Source organism: Terrapene carolina, unplaced genomic scaffold, assembly GCF_002925995.2.
Source record: "Terrapene carolina triunguis isolate 2854851 unplaced genomic scaffold, T_m_triunguis-2.0 Scaffold96, whole genome shotgun sequence".
Classification (NCBI taxonomy): domain Eukaryota; kingdom Metazoa; phylum Chordata; order Testudines; family Emydidae; genus Terrapene; species Terrapene triunguis.
This window is the reverse complement of record NW_020664447.1, coordinates 69,652,414-69,672,547: the sequence shown is the minus strand read 5'-3', so window position 1 is coordinate 69,672,547 and position 20,134 is coordinate 69,652,414. Positions and strand designations below refer to the sequence as shown.

The window sequence follows — 20,134 nt, the reverse complement described above, 5'->3', positions numbered from 1 at the left end:
GATTGATTAATCCTCCTACTTGCAGTCCTGGCCCAAGGATCTCTGCTCTGCCCTGCCAGGACCACAGCCTTCCCCGCACCTTACCTCTGCAGGGATCAAGTGTCACTGGCCCTGCAGCCCTGCAGGTAGCCCTCTGCAGGCCTGCTATCATGACCCCATTCTCACACCTGTGACAGCAGGGTTGCAGAGGGTTTCCTGTGCTGGCACAGGGCTGGTGACACCTGATCCTTGCAGGCGCCAGGTGTGGGGAAGGGTGTTGTCCTTGTGGGGTGGAGCTAGTGAGGGAGCAAGACCCATGGCAGCAGGACCACAGAAAACTCTCTGTCCTGCGAGAGAGCTAATGACACCCAATCGCGGCAGGTGCAGGGGGGAGGCTGCACTCACGCTAACTGTTTCCTGTGGATTTTTTTCATGTGTTTTTTTTTTTGGGGTTTCAAAATAAAAAAAAAGTTTACTGAAAATTAACCAAAAAAAAAAAAAAAAAAATCCTGCCAAGCCTAACTATATAAAAGCTAGGTATTTTGATTACCTAGCCACAGTAGCATATCAGCTACAAACCTAGGTGAGAACTAAAAGTGCCTAAATGGCCACTATAACTCTACCAACAAACATTTCTTGTTCTGTTTTGAAAAGATAGGAAATTAATTGGCAAAAAAAACTAAGTTAACACAGAGTTAAGGTTGCCTGGTGACCACTCATGACCTTCCAAAACATAAAGTTCAACAAAACTCGAACATCTGACAACCAGGAAATATAGAGTTAAGGTAAATGCCCATGTAATCTTAACTCTGCCTTCTGTGAGAGGTGCCCCAAACCATCTATAATGCAGATACTTGCACTCTGCCTTTCACTGTAATGGACAGGCGTTTCTTGCGCCTGCACTATGCTCAAACGCTGATCCTACTCCTCTGACAGAATATTCCACTTTTTACAACCCCTTCACACTTGCACCCAGGATGCCACCTTTTCCCTACCAGTCATTAAATCCCCCCATCTACTGACTCCAATGTTCAATACAGCTGCACCTAAAACACTGAAAGCAGCTGGAGTATATGCAGATAATTCCCAGTGTCTCTTGCCAGCTGTAGGGTGCGGGGGCAGAGCTAAGGTTGCATGGGCATTTACGTTAACTTTGTATTTCCTGGTTTTGCTGAACTTGATTTTTTGGAAGGGCATGAACTGTCTGTCACCAGGCAACTTTAACTCTGCATTAACTAAGTTTTTTTTTCCATTTAATATACCAATACCTGGAGTCTGGGTAACATGCAAGAAGAATTGGAAAGTCTCACTGATGAAAAGAAATTTGATATAGTTGGCGTTACTGAAACTTGGTGGAACGATTTGCATGACTGGAATGTTAAAATAACTGTAGTCATGCTGTTTCTTTCACTGTTCCACTGTTGCCATACGAAAGAAGATGATTTAACATGGCAAACAGAGGACAGTCCCAACCAAAAATATATATGCCTGGTGCTTCAAAGGGGCTAATTTCCCAATGCTCAAGAAAATTGAGTGAAATTGTTTGGGAGAAAAAAAGTAGACTGAAAATTGGGAATATTTAAAGAAGAATATATTAGATGATCAAAAATCCATGATTCTACAATGAAGGAGGATGACAACTTTGTCTAAAAGCCCATCCTATTTCAGTGAAGTTAAGGCACCAATTAAAAATTAAAAAGCATTATAGAAAAATGGGCAAATTGGTAGCAATTGATATAAATTAGAAGTTATGAAGTGCAGAAAATTGATAAGGGAAGCTAAAGACCTCAGGGAAAATCCAAGCCTGGCAGGGCTAAAGACAAAAAGAAGGATTTTTAAAAATATATCAGGAATAAAAGAAATTCTAGCAATAGGAGGGACCCATTACTAGATGGAGATGGTAAAACTGTTAATAATGAAGCAGAAAAGTGTTCAGTAAATATTTCTGTTCTGTATGCAGAAAGAAGCAAGATGATGGACTCATTATTTGAGGATATTAAAGTACTTTCCAGGCTATTACTAACTGAGGAGGATGTTAGACAACATCAACTAGGGATAAACATTTTAAAATCAGCAGGCCCAGATAACTTGCACCCAAGAGTCCTAAAAGAGTTGTCTGAAGAGATCTCTGGACCAATCAAAAGATTTATTAAAAATTAGAATACTGGGGAAATTTCAGAGGACTAGAAGAGAGTGTTGTGCCAATATTCAAAAAGGACAAGCTGGATAATCCAGATAACTACAGGCTGGTAAACCTGACATCGGTGTTTGGCAAAATAATGGAAAAAGCTGATTATGGGATTCAGGTCATAAGAACTATAGTATAGGAATACAATTAATGCCAGTCAACCTGGTTTTATGGAAAAATAGGTCTTTTAAACAAACTTGATTTCAATTTTTGATACAGGTAACTGGATATTATATAGATATAGATATATATACTTAGACTTTTGTAAGGTGTTTGACTCAGTACTATGTGAACCTTGATTTAAAAATTGGTACTATATAATATCAGTAGAGCACATGTTAAAATGATTAAGAACAGATCTAACTAACAGATTTCAAAAAATAGTTGTCAATGGGGAATCTTTATTGAATGGAGGTGTTTCTAGTGGGGTTATGCAAGAGTAGTACCAGGGCCGGCTCTAGGCACCAGCAAAACAAGCTGGTGCTTGGGGCGGCACATTTTTAGGGGCGGCATGGCCGGCGCCAGAATGCCGCCCCTAAAAATGTGCCCCAGCCGCCCTAGCTCACCTCTGCTGCTGCCGCTTGCGCTCCATGGCGCGCGAAACAGCTGATTCGCGCACCGCTGCTTGCCCTCCCTCCCAGGCTCTCAAACCTGGGAGGGAGGGGGAGATCCCGAGCGGCTGCGGCGCGCGAAACAGCTGATTCACGTGCCGCTGCTCACCCTCCCTCCCAGGTTTGAGAGCCTGGGAGGGAGGGGGAGACTCCGAGTGGCCGCAGCGCGCACGCCACTTCTCCCCCTCCCTCCTAGGCTTGAGAGCCTGGGGGGAGGAGGCAGGGCTGGGGATTTGGGGAAGGGGCGGAGCTGGGGCGGGGCCGGGGGTGGGGTAAGAAAAAACGGGGGGGGAGGGGGCCAAAATTGTTTCTGCTTGTGGCGGCAAAAATCCTAGAGCCGGCCCTGAGTAGTACTAGGCCTGATGCTATTCAACATTTTCATCAATGATCTGGAAGTAAACATAAAATCACTACATCATTTATAAATTATAACAGCAAAAATTGGTGCAATGATAAATAATGGAGAAGACAGGGAAATCATAGAGAGTGATCTGGATCATTGGTCAGCTTTGCCTATTCAAACAAAAAGTGCTTTATTATAGCCAAATGCAAAGTTATACATCTAGGAACAAGGAATGCAGGCCATGCATATAGAATGGGGGACTCTATCTTGGAAAGCAGTGACTTTGAAAATGATTTAGGGGTTATAATGCATGAGTAACTGAACATAAGCTCTCAAGAAGCTAGGAGGAGAATTGCAGAGTGCTGAGAATGGATGAGCAGGAGGGAATGTAATAGCAGGTGAGGGTTGGAGAGCTAAATTTATTGGGAACAGGAGAGGAAAGGGTGGGTAAGAGATGGAACTGATCAGGGATTTGAGAGGGAAGGCATCAGCAAAAGGGGCAAAGAGCTGAATGGGGAAAGAAGACAAGGAGATATGCAAACACACATTGGTAGCACTTCAGGCACTTAGTCATAGATGGTAGATCTGATACAGGAAAATTAACACTAAAACCATTAACCAAAAAAACTTATCAAAGCACACTACTGTGTCAATAGAAAGACTAGGCTATAGAAAGTTCTTAGTTGCAGCGTTTTTATGGATAGTGATTGAGAAATGATCTATGAATTTCAAACCCTTTATAGATACATATGAATGTGTAATAAACTATATGATATATTATTTAAAACAAACAAAATACCACTCTATATTTTAAAGACTATTGCATACTATGGTTGAACTTTGCACAGTAAGTGTACATCAGATGCCTTCTCAATAGTTGAATAATTTATTTTGGGATACGCTTTCAGAGGTGAATATTAAAGTTGTGTGGATTGATGCCAGAGGCTGTGGTTAAATAACAGGCAGCCAGGCATCATGCATCCATGGTGGTACGCTGAGCTTTAATTAAATATAGATGGAAACAATAATTTAAATGAATGTTTTAAAGCTGGTCTTGTGGGCCAACACAGTTTGTCACCCAGAGTTTTGCTCCTGTTGGACTGGCTAATTATGAATTCAAACTATACTGATCTACATTTATAGTGTAAATATATAGGTAAATGCTTAATTATTTTTAGATTTCTATAGTGAAATGCACTCCTTTCACATGTCATGGAACACATTTCCACAATATAATAAAACTTAGAGATAATTTTTTTTTTATTCTTTCAAGTTAAGTTAACAATGACATTCCCCAGAAAAAACACTCCCTATCCTCACCAACTTTCATTCATGAAAATGCTTTAGAAAAGAGATTAGCTTTGTACTAGCCTGAAGGTGAACCAATTTGGGCTTTGCTGGACAAGTAAAGGGAGTGAATTCCAGAGTCAATGGCTTTCCAATAGGAATTTGCTTCCCCCAGACTGCTGCAGTGGGGAACAGTTACCTCAGATGTTATAGCTGATGTCAACTGTTGTGCAGAACATAAGTGGGAGGGAGAGGCAATATCTCATTCAGTCAGGACCTACTTCATATATGGTTTTAGAGATCAGTGTCTATGCTTTGAATTGTACCTGCATGTGAAAAGGGAAGCCACTGCTGTTCTTGTGGAACTAGTGTAATATGTTTAGTTTTCCAGTACAACTTAATAGGTGGGCAGTTACATCTTGCACATGCTTTCAACATGATCTTTCAAGCATAACCCTAATTAGAGCTAATCCAATGTAGAAATTGCATAGGCGGGACTATTATGGTGAGGTCTGGAGTTTACACAAAATGGACATCATTGATTTTTGCCCACTGAGACAAGCTCAGATTCCAGAAGCACCAGGAGATCCGAGAGTACCTCAACATTGCAAACTTCTTGGGCCTCGTCACAGGGGAAGAAATAGTCTCACTGCCCTACCTCTAACAATCCTTCTCCATCTGCCAAGTATCAGCTGTGTTGTGTCCAGCTACTTTGCTTCCATCCTCTTTTTCAGTTTAACTTTGTGACCTAGGTCATTAATAAAAATATTAAAGAAGATTGTTCCCAAGACTGATCCTTGAGGAACTCCCTACAGTTTGATAATTCACCTTTCAGTACAACCCATTGCCTTCTCCCCTTAGCCAGTTTCTTATCCACCTTACAGTTCTTGTACTAATCACCATTTTCTCTTATCTAACTAATAATTTTCCGTGTGATACTGTGTCAAATGCTTTACTAAAATCCCAGTAGATTAAATGTACTGCATTTTCCTCCTCTTAAAAAAATCAGTTATCTTTTCAAAGAAGGGTATCAGGTTAGTCTGCAGTGATCTACTTTTGGTAAACCCATGTTGCATTATGTTCTCTTTCCCATTTACCTCCATGAATTTAATTATTCTTTCCTGAATAATTTGTTCTAAAGCCTTTTGTACTCATGAGGTCAGACTGCCGGATCATTTCCCCCCGACACTGTCTTAGGTATAGGTCTTCAGTCATACGCTATCACTCCCAAATAAATGGATTTATTAAAAATCCTTGTTTGGAAGAATCCTTCATGGAGAATAGGTTCATCAATGGCTATTAGCCAGGATGGGCACAGATGGTGTTCCTAGCCTCTGTTTGCTGGGAATGGGCAACAGGGGATGGATCACTTAATGATTACCTGTTCTGTTCATTTCCTCTGGGGCACCTGGCATTGGCCACTGTCGGAAGACAGGATACTGGGCTAGATGGACCTTTGGTCTGACCCAGTATGGCCATTCTTATGTACTGGACTAGCAATCTCATGCGCCATTTTCTTTCAGTATTCTAGAATGGAAATTATCCGTCCCCCCTATTGAGTGCATTAAGCTGTTCAGGTTTTTCTTCCATCTCAAATGTGGTAATTTCCATTTCTATAAACTCATTTCCATCAGCCATCCTGCCTTCATGCACATGTTCCATATTAGCACCCTTATTGAAAACTGAGGCAAAGTATTCATTGAGTTTTTAAGCCATACCTACATTATCTCTAATCTCCTCCCCATCCACACTGAAGAGTGGCCCAACTCCATCTTTCCTTTTTCTCTTTTTATTTATATAACTAAAAAACCTTCTCTTATTATTTATTTTAATTTCCTTGGCAAGAGCTAATTCAGCGTGACTTTTAGCAATTCTCATTTTGTTCCTACATTTTCTAACCTCCATGATGTAGCTTTCTTTGCTAATGAATCCTTTTTCCATTCCTTGTAGACTCTCTGTTTACTCCTAGTAACTTTTTAAGGTGGTTATTCATCCAACTGGGTTCAGTGCCTTTCCCTACAAGTTTTTTCCCCTTGTTTGGGATGCAAGATAATTTTTGTATACTTGGTTGACAGAAACTCCAAGCCTCCTCTGCATTTAAGCCCTTGAGCTATTCATTCCAGTTGACTTCTTTAACTAATTCCCTTTAAGTCCCTTTTGAAATAAACAACCATGGTTGATGACCTTGTTTTGGTTATTCTTCCCTTTAATTTAAACTGAATCAAATCACAATCACTCGATCGAAGGTTATTTCCTAAGATCATGTGTTCTGTGATGTCCTCACTACTTATCAAAACCAAGTCACTGAATAGGACCTTTCCCCCTCTTATGTTCACTAACCATGAAGGGCATGAATCTAAACTGCAGATGAAAGGTCCCTCAATACATACAGGACTTTAATGATTGTGTCTCCTGCCAAAACTCCTTAAAACTCAGTATGTCCTCCTCAAGATCTGGGTCTATCTGTGAAATGGAAGACAGATTAATCTTGGATATATTTGATCTTATTTCCAAACATGTAGCCAGTTTCTCACAGTACAAATGATCTGATTCTTTTTCTAAGCATAAATATCAAGAGGTTCCTAGATATACCTCCCCTCCAGAAGCCACAACTAGAGAGCAAAGTCCTGCTACTCTTGTGCCAGAACTACTCTTCCCTCAGTCACCAACACAGGAGGTCTCTGGACCAGTTAGAAAAATGGAATTTGAAAGGATTCAGTTCAAGAAAAAAGGAATACTCTAACTCCATTATCAAGGTTTTCCTCTAAAAAGAGCTCTTGGAGTTTTGAACATACCAGAATTTTGGCAGAATTTAATCCATAGTACAGAACTAAACATCTAAAACAAAATATGCAAAAATCCCTCAAGCTTTGGATTTGCTCAGTAATGGCTGAAAGTTAATGCAGTGAAAAAAGCACACATTTGAATCAGTCACTTGAAGATATAGATAGAATTACCTCACCATTGAAACTGACAGGAGTTGTGTGCCCTGATCTGCTTAATTGCTTCTGAATGTTTCATTAGGTGCCTATTTGCATATTTAGCTATTTAAATACTTTTGAAAATCTGGCCCAGTGTCAATTGCCAGTGTCCTGGGAGTGAATATTATGCCCAATTTAATCTAATCAGAAATGAATTTTAAAAGATTCCTGAGATCCTCACTTTGATCTTTGAAGTCACTGGATCCTGATTGTTTTGGGGCCCTTTAGCGGTACCTGTTAGTTTCCCTGTGAAAGCATAGAATCAGCTAAAATTTTGACACTTATTTCTTATCTCCTGGGGGTAGCAATATTTTCCTTAGTTGCATGCAGGCAGAAAGAAAGAACCTCCAAGCTTAATCCATATTTTGATGAATTTCTAACCTAGCCTCAGTATTATTTGGAAAGACTAAACAAAATGTGTATAGCAAGAGGTATAGTAAATGTCCAGGAAGTTCTCACATGCCTTAATAGTGGGTACTAATTTTTATAAAAGCCAAAATTTATTTGGTTTTTCAGTCATTAAAAGAACAATCTAGTCAAATTTGACCCAAAAACTAGTTTCATCTGTGAAAATTGTTTCATACTTGGGGACCATATGCTGCATTATGGGACCCAGACCCAGACCCAGAAAGAAGCAATAACTATTGGAACTGTATGTTTGCCAGTCACTCAGAACAGAAAATTCCCTACTTAGTCATAAACGGCTTGTGGCTGTTACTGTGTCCAGTTCTTCCTTCTATTATAGGCAGTAGTGAGATGGGTTCCCCCTGGGGTGCTACCTGGAACTGGGGTACCACTGAGCCCTCTGACCCACCAGCCTGGGCTCCCTCTCACAGTGTGCTGCTGTTATAAGCTGCAAAGCCCTCCAAGCTTGCACTTTCAACAGCATTTACACAGGTAAGGACACACTCAGCTGCAGTTAGATGCAGGTTCTCTAACCATCAACCTACCAGCCTAGGACCCCAGAGCAGTACCATCCTGCCCTGGTCAAATCTGGCCAGTATATGGGTTTAATACCTGGTCCGCCTCTCCCTCAAAGTGAAGAGGACCATGCACACTTGTGGTAATCAAGCTGAGATTTTCCCCAGGTACCTTAGTCAAATGCACACTGGTTTGGATTAAAACATAAAATAAGTTTATTAACTACAAAAAGAAAGATTATAAGTGATTACCTAGTAAATAAACAAAACCGCAAACTGAGATTAACGTACTAGATAGGTAGGGTATGAATTAGCAAATTCTCACCCTGAGTGATAACCAGCCTTGCAGATTCTTAAGGCACAAGCTGCCTTTGCTTTGCAGTTTGGGTTTCCCAGGTTTTCATACACAGGCTAGAAACTCCTTTAGCCTGGGACCATCACTTCCCCTAGTTCAGTCTTTGCTCCTCAGATATTTCCAGGTGTGTTGTTGTGGGGAGAGTGAGGTACCATCATGATGTCATTTCCCCCCTTTATATCTTCTTCCCACTTGCTGGAAAGCTCTTTTGCTGTGACCTGGGTCAAACAGTTCCCATTGTGTAGTGCTATCTCTGAGAGGTTTCTATTGTACACAGTTCCTGGGGTAATCCTTGTGCTTGTGTACATTTCCTCAATAAGACATTAACATAGTTTGGTCTTTTTACTGTTGTACCTGAAAGGCTGCTTGTGGGTGTTCTCAACCTCACAACATGTTTCAGTAACACATACATAGCCAAACTTCATAACTTCACATACGATGATAGCACATACAATCCAACGAGATATTAATGTCTAGCATATCAAGACTTTTAGAATGATACCTTACAAGGCATACTTTGTGCAAAACATATCCTAATTATATGACAATGGTGAATAAGGTGGTGCCAGGGTGTCACCTTTGATTGTTTTTAAATGTTCATCTGGTGTTACTTTTGTTCGCTTGTAACTAAGTGTTTAAAATATATTTAAAAAATAGAGATAAGGTAAAATTGTAAAGGCTCTTAAGTGACTTAGGAGCCTAAATGGTACACATATTTGAAAATGGAATTTAAGTTCCTAAGTGACTGAGTCACTTTTGAAAATGACTTTTGGATCAATAAGTGTGTGTTTGTGTTTGGGGGTTACTTGCTGTGTGCTGAGCTTGTGTTTGTCTGTCTGTTTGTTTGGTTGTTTGAAGGACCGTGTGCTGTGGCTGGTAGTTGGAAGCTGAGAGCTTCCAAGTAATGTTTGAAAGCTAGAAGCCTCTGTTAATTGGCTGAGCCTTAGTCAGTGGGTGGGGCTATCAAGAAGGCCAGGACTTTATAAAGCAGTGCGCAAGCGACCAGGGAGCTTTGCGATCAGGGGCTGCTAACAGGGAGTTTCGCAAGGGAGTTGGGAAGGGGGCAAGGTTCACTCGCTGTTCTTTAATACCTGTAAACTAAACTACATTAAAAACTTTTTGATTTAAACAAAACCCTTTCATTAATTAGGTAGCTGCAGGAGACAATGCAGACAGAAGCCCAGCAGTAGAGTGGGGGCTATCCAGTTTATTGCGCTGAGTGCAGCATGTATGATTACCTGCCCTGTGGGTGAGTGGCGTATGTGTGCATTCGGTGCAAGGAGCTCCTGGCCCTCAGAGACTGCGTATGGACTTTGGAGGCCAGGGTGGCGGAACTGGAGAAGCTAAGGGAGGCAGAGAGGTATGTTGATGAGGCTTTCCGGGACACTGTAGAATTGTCCCACCTCCGGTCAGACAGCCCCTGCACTGTTGAGGAGGATGAAAGGCCCAGGGAAGCAGAGCAGTCAACAGGAGCAGAGGGAAACCTTCCCATAGTTGGGACCCTCCTTCCAGATGGTGTTAGGGTATCCTCTCGCACTGAGGTTACCTCTCTGGGGGAGGGAACTCCAGTCACTAGGAAAAGGCAAGTGTTAGTAATGGGAGATTCGGTCATTAGAAACATAGATAGCTGGGTTTGTGATGACCGGGAGAACCGTATGGTGACTTGCCTGCCTGGTGCGAAGGTTGCGGATCTCTCGAGGCATCTGGATAGACTTATGTGTAGGGCTGGGGAGGAGCCGGTGGTCTTGGTACATGTAGGTACCAATGACATAGGGAAGGGTAGGAAAGATGTCCTGGAGGCCAAATTTAGGCTGCTAGGGAAGAGACTGAAATCCAGGACCTCTATGGTGGCATTCTCAGAAATGCTCCCAGTTCCACGCGCAGGGCCAGGTAAGCAGGCAGAGCTTCAGAGTCTCAATGCGTGGATGAGACAATGGTGTAGAGAGGAGGGGTTTAGATTCATTAGGAACTGGGGAAACTTTGGGGATGGGGGGAGCCTATACAGGAGAGATGGGCTCCAGCTAAACCAAAGTGGAACCAGACTGCTGGCACTTAACATTAAAAAGGTTGCAGAGCAGTTTTTAAACTAGGAGATGGGGGAAAGCCGACTGCTGCAGAGGAGCATGTGGATTGGACAGAGACTTCTCTTAGAGGAGAGTCTATTGATAGAGATTCTCTAGGTTATAGTCAGGAGCAGAGGAGAGAAGAGGATAATGTAAAGGCCAGATCAGACGAGAAACATTCACATAAAGAATTGGATACATCAGAAAAGGGCAGACAAATAAACAGTGACAAATTTTTAAAGTGCTTGTACACAAATGCTAGAAGTCTAAATAATAAGATGGGTGAACTAGAGTGCCCCCGTGATAAAGGAGGATATTGATATAATAGGCATCACAGAAACCTGGTGGACTGAGGACAATCAATGGGACACAATCATTCCGGGGTACAAAATATATCGGAAGGACAGAACAGGTCATGCGGGGGAGGGGGGGGGAGAAGAGGGGGAGGGAGGGGCACTATATGTGAAAGAAAATGTAGAATCAAATGAAGTAAAAATCTTAAGTGAATCCACATGTTCCATAGAATCTCTATGGATAGTAATGTCATGCTCAAATAAGAATATAACATTAGGGATCTATTATCGACCACCTGACCAGGACAGTGATAGGGATGATGAAATGCTAAGGGAGATTAGAGAGGCTATCAAAATTAAGAACTCAAAATAGTGGGGGATTTCAATTATCCCCATATTGACTGGGAACATGTCACCTCAGGACAAAATGCAGAGACAAAATTTCTCGATACTTTAAATGACTGCTTCTTGGAGCAGCTAGGATGGGAAACCACAAGGGGAGAGGCAACTCTCGATTTAGTCCCGAGTGGCGCGCAGGAGCTGGTCCAAGAGGTAACTATAACAGGACCACGTGGAAATAGTGACCATAATATAATAACATTTAACATCCCTGTGGTGGGAAGAACATCTCAACAGCCCAACACTGTGGCATTTAATTTCAAACAGGGGAACTATGCAAAAATGAGGGGGTTAGTTAAACAGAAATTAAAACATACAGTGACTAAAGTGAAATCCCTGCAAACTGCATGGACGCTTTTTAAAGACACCATAATAGAGGCCCAACTTAAATGTATACCCCAAATTAAGAAACACAGTAAAAGAATTAAAAAAGAGCCACTGTGGCTTAACAACCATGTAAAAGAAGCAGTGAGAGATAAAAAGGCATCTTTTAAAAAGTGGAAGTCAAATCCTAGTGAGGTAAATAGAAAGGAGTATAAACACTGCCAAATTAAGTGTAAAAATGTAATAAGAAAAGCCAAAGAGGAGTTTGAAGAACGGCTAGCCAAAAACTCAAAAGGTAATAACAAAATGTTTTTTAAGTACATCAGAAGCAGGTAGCCTGCTAAACAACCAGTGGGGCCCCTGGATGATCGAGATACAAAAGGAGCGCTTAAAGACAATAAAGTCATTGCGGAGAAACTAAATGGATTCTTTGCTTCAGTCTTCACGGCTGAGGATGTTAGGGAGATTCCCAAACTTGAGCTGGCTTTTGTAGGTGACAAATCTGAGGAACTGTCACAGATTGAAGCGTCACTAGAGGAGGTTTTGGAATTAATTGATAAACTTAACATTAACAAGTCACCAGGACCAGATGGCATTCACCCAAGAGTTCTGAAAGAACTCAAATGTGAAGTTGCGGAACTATTAACTATGGTTTGTAACCTGTCCTTTACATCGGCTTCTGTACCCAGTGACTGGAAGATAGTTAATGTAAGGCCAATATTTAAAAAGGGTTCTAGAGGTGATCCCGGCAATTACAGACCGGTAAGTCTAACATCAGTACCGGGCAAATTAGTTGAAACAATAGTAAAGAATAAAATTGTCAGACACATAGAAGAACATAAATTGTTGGGCAAAAGTCAACATGGTTTCTGTAAAGGGAAATCATGTCTTACTAATCTATTAGAGTTCTTTGAAGGGGTCAACAAACGTGGACAAGGGGGATCCAGTGGACATAATATACTTAGATTTCCAGAAAGCCTTTGACAAGGTCCCTCACCTAAGGCTCTTACGTAAATTAAGTTGTCATGGGATAAAAGGGAAGGTCCTGTCATGGATTGAGAACTGGTTAAAAGACAGGGAACAAAGGATAGGAATAAATGGTCAAATTCTCAGAATGGAGAGGGGTAACTAGTGGTGTTCCCCAAGGGTCATTCCTAGGTCCAATCCTATTCAACTTATTCATAAATGATCTGGAAAAAGGGGTAAACAGTGAGGTGGTAGATGATACAAAATTACTAAAGATAGTTAAGACCCAGGCAGACTGCGAAGAGCTACAAAAGGATCTCTCAAAACTGGGTGACTGGGCAACAAAATGGCAGATGAAATTTAATGTTGATAAATGCAAAATAATGCACATTGGAAAGCATAATCCCAACTATACATATAAAATGATGGGGTCTAAATTAGCTGTTGCCATTCAAGAAAGAGATCTTGGAGTCATTGTGGATAGTTCTCTGAAATCATCCACTCAATGTGCAGCGGCAGTCAAAAAAGAGAACAGAATGCTGAGAATAATTAAGAAAGGGATAGATAATAGGACAGAAAATATCATGTTGCCTCTATATAAATCCATGGTATGCCCACATCTTGAATACTGTGTGCAGATGTGGTCGCCCCATCTCAAAAAATTGGAAAAGATTCAGAAAAGGGCAACAAAAATGACTAGGGGTATGGAACGGCTTCCGTATGAGGAGAGATTAATAAGACTGTGACTTTTTAGCTTGGAAAAGAGACGGCTAAGGGGAGATATGATTGAGGTTTATAAAATCATGACTGGTGTAGAGAAAGTAGATAAGGAAATGTTGTTTACTATTTCTCATAATACAAGAACTAGGGGTCACCAAATGAAATTAATAGGCAGCAGGTTTAAAACAAATAAAAGGAAGTATTTCTTCACACAATGCACAATTAACCTTGGAACCCCTTGCCAGAGGATGTTGTGAAAGCCAAGACCATAACAGGGTTCAAAAAAGAACTAGATAAATTCATGGTGAATAGGTCCATCAATGGCTATTAACCAGGATGGGCAGGAATGGTGTCCCTAGCTTCTGTTTGCCAGAAGCTGGGAATGAGTGACAGGGGATGGATCATTTGATGATTACCTGTTCTGTTCATTCCCTCTGGGGCACCTGGCACTGGCCACTGTCGGAAGACAGGATACTGGGCTAGATGGACCTTTGGTCTGACCCAGTGGGCCATTCTTATGTTCTTATGAAGTTCTTTCTGTACCACTTTCATTTTCATTACAACATTGGGAGAAAATCCATAATACTAAAAATTGTTCTTTAATTATTACATTTATTCTGACTCAGTTATAAAACAGTACTTGTATAATTTATGTTGCCTTCTATGATATAACAAAAGGGAAAATATTTCTATCACTATGAAGAAGAATTTTGCTTTGCATTATAGTAACTGTAAACTGTGCATATTTTTAAACTCTTTTTTCTTCTTTTTAGGCAGGAATTTTCAGCATGAATGCATGTGAGGAGGGTTTTGCCACTGGTGGCAGGGATGGCTGTGTTCGTCTATGGGATTTAAATTTTAAACCAATTACTGTGATTGATCTCAGGGAGACAGACCAGGGATATAAAGGTAAAATAGTCTTATCATTTTTGTTACACCATCAAAGAGGAAGTTCTTCATAGATTGAAAAAGTAGTGCCTGTTTAAAAAAAAGTTAATGGAAATGTTTTATAAATTTATATGTATATTAATATGAAGAATTTGTTTGCACTATAAGAATTAATAATTTGCAGTTCTATAATGGCCGTTCATCTGGGGATCACAAAGCACTTCATACATTCAATAAGACTCACAACAGTTTTGTGAAATAGTTACAGCACATAGAGGGAAAACTTTTCTTACCGCTGAGATGCAGCCACTCTTATGTTTTAACACAGCAGCTTTTTCACGGTATGCAGTAACACTGTATAACAATATAGGACAGAAAATGAGGACTAGTGTACTGAAACAGAAATTGCAGAGGGCATTTTGATAGACATATTGCAACTAGCTGTGCTGAAATTTTTCTAACAATAATAGCACTTATACACTCAGCACTGGTCAGACATAACCACAAAGGTGCCATATCAGATGAAATAATCTCAAGTCCTCAGTTTTATGACACATTGAAAAGGAGGCACTTCCAGCAATATATTTGTTTCTAATATTGTCCTAAGATACTGATTCAGTACTATCTCATGAAAAGAGTACAGACATACTGAAACATACCATCACTGTCAGCAGCACTTCTGTTGCAGGCCTCTCAGCCAATTGCTGAAGCTGCTTGACCTTGTCATTTTTTACAATTGTGCAAGATCCCAGTACATTGAAGGATGATTGGAGCTAGCCAAATATATTAGTATCAATAAATAACTGCTCTCACACACAGTAAAATAAACATACTATTTTTGAACTGTAATTGACCTAGCATCCCCACTAAGATTCTGAGATATCCTGACAAGATGGGTTGCGGTCCATTTAAAATGACCTGGAGTGGACAGTGAGTTTCTCATGACTGAGACAGTTCAAGAAAAAGAACTACCACAGTTAGGGTGGCCAACTTTCTAAGTTGTGAAAACTGGACACTGAGTGCCAGAACCTCCCCCGCCCCTTGCTCTACCTCTTTCCCTTGAGGCCCTGCCACCGCTCCTCTTCTCCCCCCCTGCCCCACTGCTCGCTGCTTTCTCCGCCACCCTCCCTCTGCCAGCTGAGCAGGGCTGTAGGGATGGAGGGGTGATTGGGGCATGATATTGGAGAGAGAGACAGGCTCCAGGAGAAAGGGGTTGACTGAGGCAGGATGGGGCAGGGACAGCTGCGCTCCAGGGGTGGAGGGGTGAGTGAGGCAGGATGGGGCAGGGAGAGCCATGCTTTGGGGGTGGAAGGGTGAGTGGGGCAGGGAGAGCTACGCTTGGGGCAGGATGGGGGAGCTGCTGGTACCTCTCTCTGCTGGAGCCATTCCTGAATGCTCCACTGCTCCTCCAGATTCCAACTGCAGCTGCTTCGCTTCCTGCCCCCCAGTGGCAGAGACCAGTTACTGCAGGTAACCTGGTTTTTCGTGTCTGGTCAGCAGTGCCCAGTTCCCTTTTTGACCAGTATCCTAGCAACCGTAATCAGAGTCTCTAAGCAAGAGCCAAATGTTTTCAAATCTCTGCTTTCCCCCTACTTCCTTTCCAGGGGAAAGGCAGGGATTTGGACAATAGCTCTTTTTATTTATTTTTTTATTTTTTAAAGGCTTTCTTTTGCTGCTTCTTCCCTTGTTTCAGTCTAGCATTCAACAAGATTAAGGGTTTCAGATATCTTAAATAAGACTAGCATCACCTGCCAGAAATTACTGAAATTTCATCAGTAGAACTTTGTGAACATGGCATTTCATAGAAAGATGTTACAGCACAGATAAGGATACCTGCTCATATACCTCAATGTAAAAAAAAAAAAAAGGAATTTACAAGTTCACAAAAAGTTTTATAATTTTTTCTTTCATTCGCCATTACTCTTATGCATAGGTTGAAAGGGCCACCACTGTTTGAAATGATTGCAAAGATTAACTCCTGCTATAGACTTTGAAAGTCTACTTAGCAAATATCTTGATACCTCTATCTAAAAGAAGACCATTTTATATCTTTCTACCTGTTCTCTTTCTAACTCTAACAATTCCTTCATTAATTTGTTCACTCCTTCTCTGTCTAGTGCTTTTTAAACCTGTTTAATTATTTCTGATACCCACTTTATGTTATGGGAGATGCCTCCAGGAATATTACTTATTATTACATCCTATAATAATGCATTAAGTTCCCATTTAAAGCCCAATCTGGGTTCCAAGTAATGTCTTTATTATTAGATCTTTACCTTTGATTTAGAAAGAGCTAATCTAATTTTAAGTGTATTTTGTAAGCAGGGCCGGCTCTGGCTTTTTTGCCGCCCTAGGCAAAAAAGCCACCCGCCGCTGCCCCCCGCCTCCCCAGCACGGCACGGGAGGGCGCCGAGCCCGGCCGCAGGCCGCAATCCCCGACCGGCCGGAGCGCCGGGGGGAGGGCGGCGAGCCCGGCCGGGGCTCTCCGTTCTCCCCAGCGGCCAGAGCGCCGGGGGGAGGGCGGAGAGCCCCCGGTGGCCAGAGTGCCGGGAGGAGGGCGGCGAGCCCGGCCGGGGCTCTCCGTTCTCCCCAGCGGCCAGAGCGCCAGGGGGAGGGCGGCGAGCCCGGCCAGGGCCCCGCCGCGCCGCTCCCCTCCAGGCGCCGCCCCAAGCACATGCTTGGTGTGCTGGTGCCTGGAGCCGGCCCTGTTTGTAAGAATTAATGAGAAAAGTATAGTTGTTCTCTACTGTGTTTCCATCTTCAAGCATTTGTTAACCCATTATTTCTAATATGATTCTTAAGATATGTTCCAGTGCTCTGAGTTAGATTTTAAGTAGATCTGTATATTATTGAATCAAATTTTAACATTAAAATTTTCTATTATTTCTTCTTTTGAAAATGCAACTAATATTCAGAATAATATGACAATTGTCTCTGAACTTCAGTTATCACTATTTTCCCTTCTAAAAAACCTCTTATTAGAAAATATCTTCCCTCTTTTTCTCCCACTGATTTCTCTAATTCAAGTGTTATTTTCTCACTAACAAAATTACACATCTTTCTATTTTAGAAAAAGAAAAACATAAGTAGTGCAGTAGTGACTTCTGTATTGAGGTCACCAAACGCTTATTGTTGTCAATTGTCTCTTGTTAAATTTAAAAAAAATTTTTTTTTTTAAACTGTGGAAAAAAAACAGTGTGGCCATTTTTAAGAATTAGGTAGTGATTTGCAAGAAAGGCAAAATCTTGACATTTGGCAGAGGGATAGTCCTGAGACCAGAATGGCATCTTGCTGGTAGTTGTAAAAATCTGCCCAGATTTGGAAGAGTTAAAATCTGCAAAAAGTCACCATTTGTACATGCTCAGTAGAATTTATCAGTTGACCTCATAATTTTCTGAATGTTCCAACTGCACTGCATTTGCTCCCAGGCTTCACTGAGCTTTCTGTATTGTTCTGAGACAGCCACACAGACCTGAACTTCTGGATGGATCCTGCTGCAGACCTTTTTGCTCCTGCTTTCCCTCATTAAAAATCCCGTTCACCTAGAGGAAAGTGCATTGGGTTGGGCACTAGGAGACAGTGAATATAAGTCTCACCACTCCTATTGAGAAGTTTTAATAATTCTGTGCTCTTCAAAGCCCTTATTATTGAGGGTTTTTCATTCCCTCATCTAATTAATTTGGATGTTCAAAAGCAGAATTAAGTATTTCTATCACTTTTCATTTCCAATATTCTTAAAATTGTTGTTTTTCTATTGTTTAGTCTCTAAGGTGCTTTAGTCCACAATAGCTGGGGTGTAAATTTTACTTTGTACCAGCATGTTGCACACTAACTTGCCCAAGTGGACCTTACTGGCATGCACTAAAAGTTCCCTACTCTGCGATAATGTTACTGTTTGAAACAGGACTACATTAACACACACTAAAGAACTTTTGGTGTGCTAGGATCCACGTAGGCCAGGCCAGTTAGTGTGGGCAACATTGGTGTGCATTACAATTTATACCTCAGCTGGTGCAGACTAAGTTACTGTGTAGACAAGCTCTACTTCATCAAGTGTACCCAGATGATTGTGTTGTCAACTTTCAGCTTTTTAATCTGGCTAAAACTCTTGTCTTCCATCTGACTATTCCTAAAGGCTAATTTAAAGATATCCTACTTCTGGTTTTCCAACTTCACAAAATGACTCTTAGGTTATATCACATAGCACCATTTTAAAAAAAAACAAGTATTTAATTTCCACCTCTAATATAATTTATTGTATCTTACCTATAAAAATGAGTTATTGGTAGAATTTCTCTGTAAGCATGATGTTTTTATCTTTGTTTACATCTGAACATTCAACTCTAATATTGAATAACGGGGAGATTTTTTTCCAATTGACATCAGATAATCTCATATTTGTTAGCTTATTGTGTACAACAAAGAAGTTTTATTTTTAAATTCAAAGAGTGGTTTACCAACAACACAACTAACTACCAAAACACTTTAAAGAGTTTTCCAGGGGTGGGTGTTAGACAGATTTCCCCGAGTTTGTTCTTCGCTGTTTTTCCCTGTTATCTTCAAAATAGTAGTAGTAATAACAACAGAAGCTATTGGGCCCAATTATATTCTCCATGTTGGAAAAATCCATGGGAGGAACCCTTGGGTGAGGTTGGAAAATGCCACAATATTCCATTTGTGGAATTTCCTCTAGATATTTTTATTGAGTTGGAGGGCGGGGGCCTCTCTCCCACTTATCTTCCTCTCTCAACTTGCCCCCCAGAAGAAGCAGGCCAGCTAGACCTGAGTCCTGAGCATCTCCTAAAGAGACTTTCATGCAGAGGGTACATAGTTTCTTCTTTGAGTGCTTGCACACGTCCATTCCACTTTAGGTATGTGCATGCCAGTACACTGAAGTCAGAAAACTTTTTTCTCAGAATGGTACCTGTTGGGATAGTGCCTGCGCCCTCTGCACGCTCATGCTGCTAACTAAGTGTATAAAGGGGAAAATCCCCTTCGGTTCCTTTTTACAGTTCGTAGTTGGTAATGGGAGAATGTGTGTGCTTGTCACACTTTTTCCCTTCTCTAAGAGAATTTTTTTCTAGTTTCTATTGTACATAGTTTGTTAGTTGATTACAGTGATAGCTTATGGTACTTGTTTTAGAAATTTGTTTATTTTTTTTTATTTATCTATATAATATTCTTCAGGCTTAAAGCTCAGTACAGGAGTATGTCTAAATCCCCAGGATTTAAACTCTATTCTGTCTGTAATGTACCTATGCCAGTTATCAACCCTCATTCTAGATGTTTGAAGTATTTAGGAGAAGGTCATGTAAGGCTGAAGTGCCCTTTCTGTAGAGGGTTTAAGACGAGGGCCAAGAAGTTGAGGTAAGTTCATTTTCACCATATCCTGATGGGGGCAGCTTTGCACTCTCACTTGGAACCCAGCCGGTATGTGGGGGTTCGCATTCTACTCTATCTCAAAATGCACTGCTGGAATTAGAGGGATCCCTCATCAGAGGGAACCAGACAAAAGGCATTCTCCTTCTTTGGTACTGTGTAAACACCAGAAGATGGACACTTTGAATGCCCCTAGCCAGAAGAAGCCCAATTCCTTTTTGAGAGCCAGGTCACTGACAGAGACTCACAGAAAAAAGTCTGGTACTGAGTTTAGAAATAAGCCACCCCTAGCTAAATGTTCCCCAATACCGTATTTGTTGTCTAGGAATGTCAAGTTGTTGCTTCTGGCACCACTTTCAGTACCACTGAGATTGACTCTATTGCCAGGACCTTTAACAGCTTTGATTTCATCTGTGGTACACACTATGCTCTTGGTAC

At 41.2% G+C, this 20,134-nt stretch overlaps 1 protein-coding gene across 2 annotated transcripts in view; it reads left to right on the top strand.

Moving 5' to 3' along the window:
* EML5 (EMAP like 5) overlaps positions 1–20,134 on the top strand; it is a 294,191-nt gene that overhangs the window by 71,389 nt on the left and 202,668 nt on the right. For both annotated transcript variants that reach the window (XM_026651428.1, XM_026651427.1), the window contains exon 6: positions 14,203–14,338. In XM_026651428.1, coding sequence (XP_026507213.1) covers positions 14,203–14,338 — 136 coding nt within the window. The remainder of the gene's footprint in view (positions 1–14,202; positions 14,339–20,134) is intronic.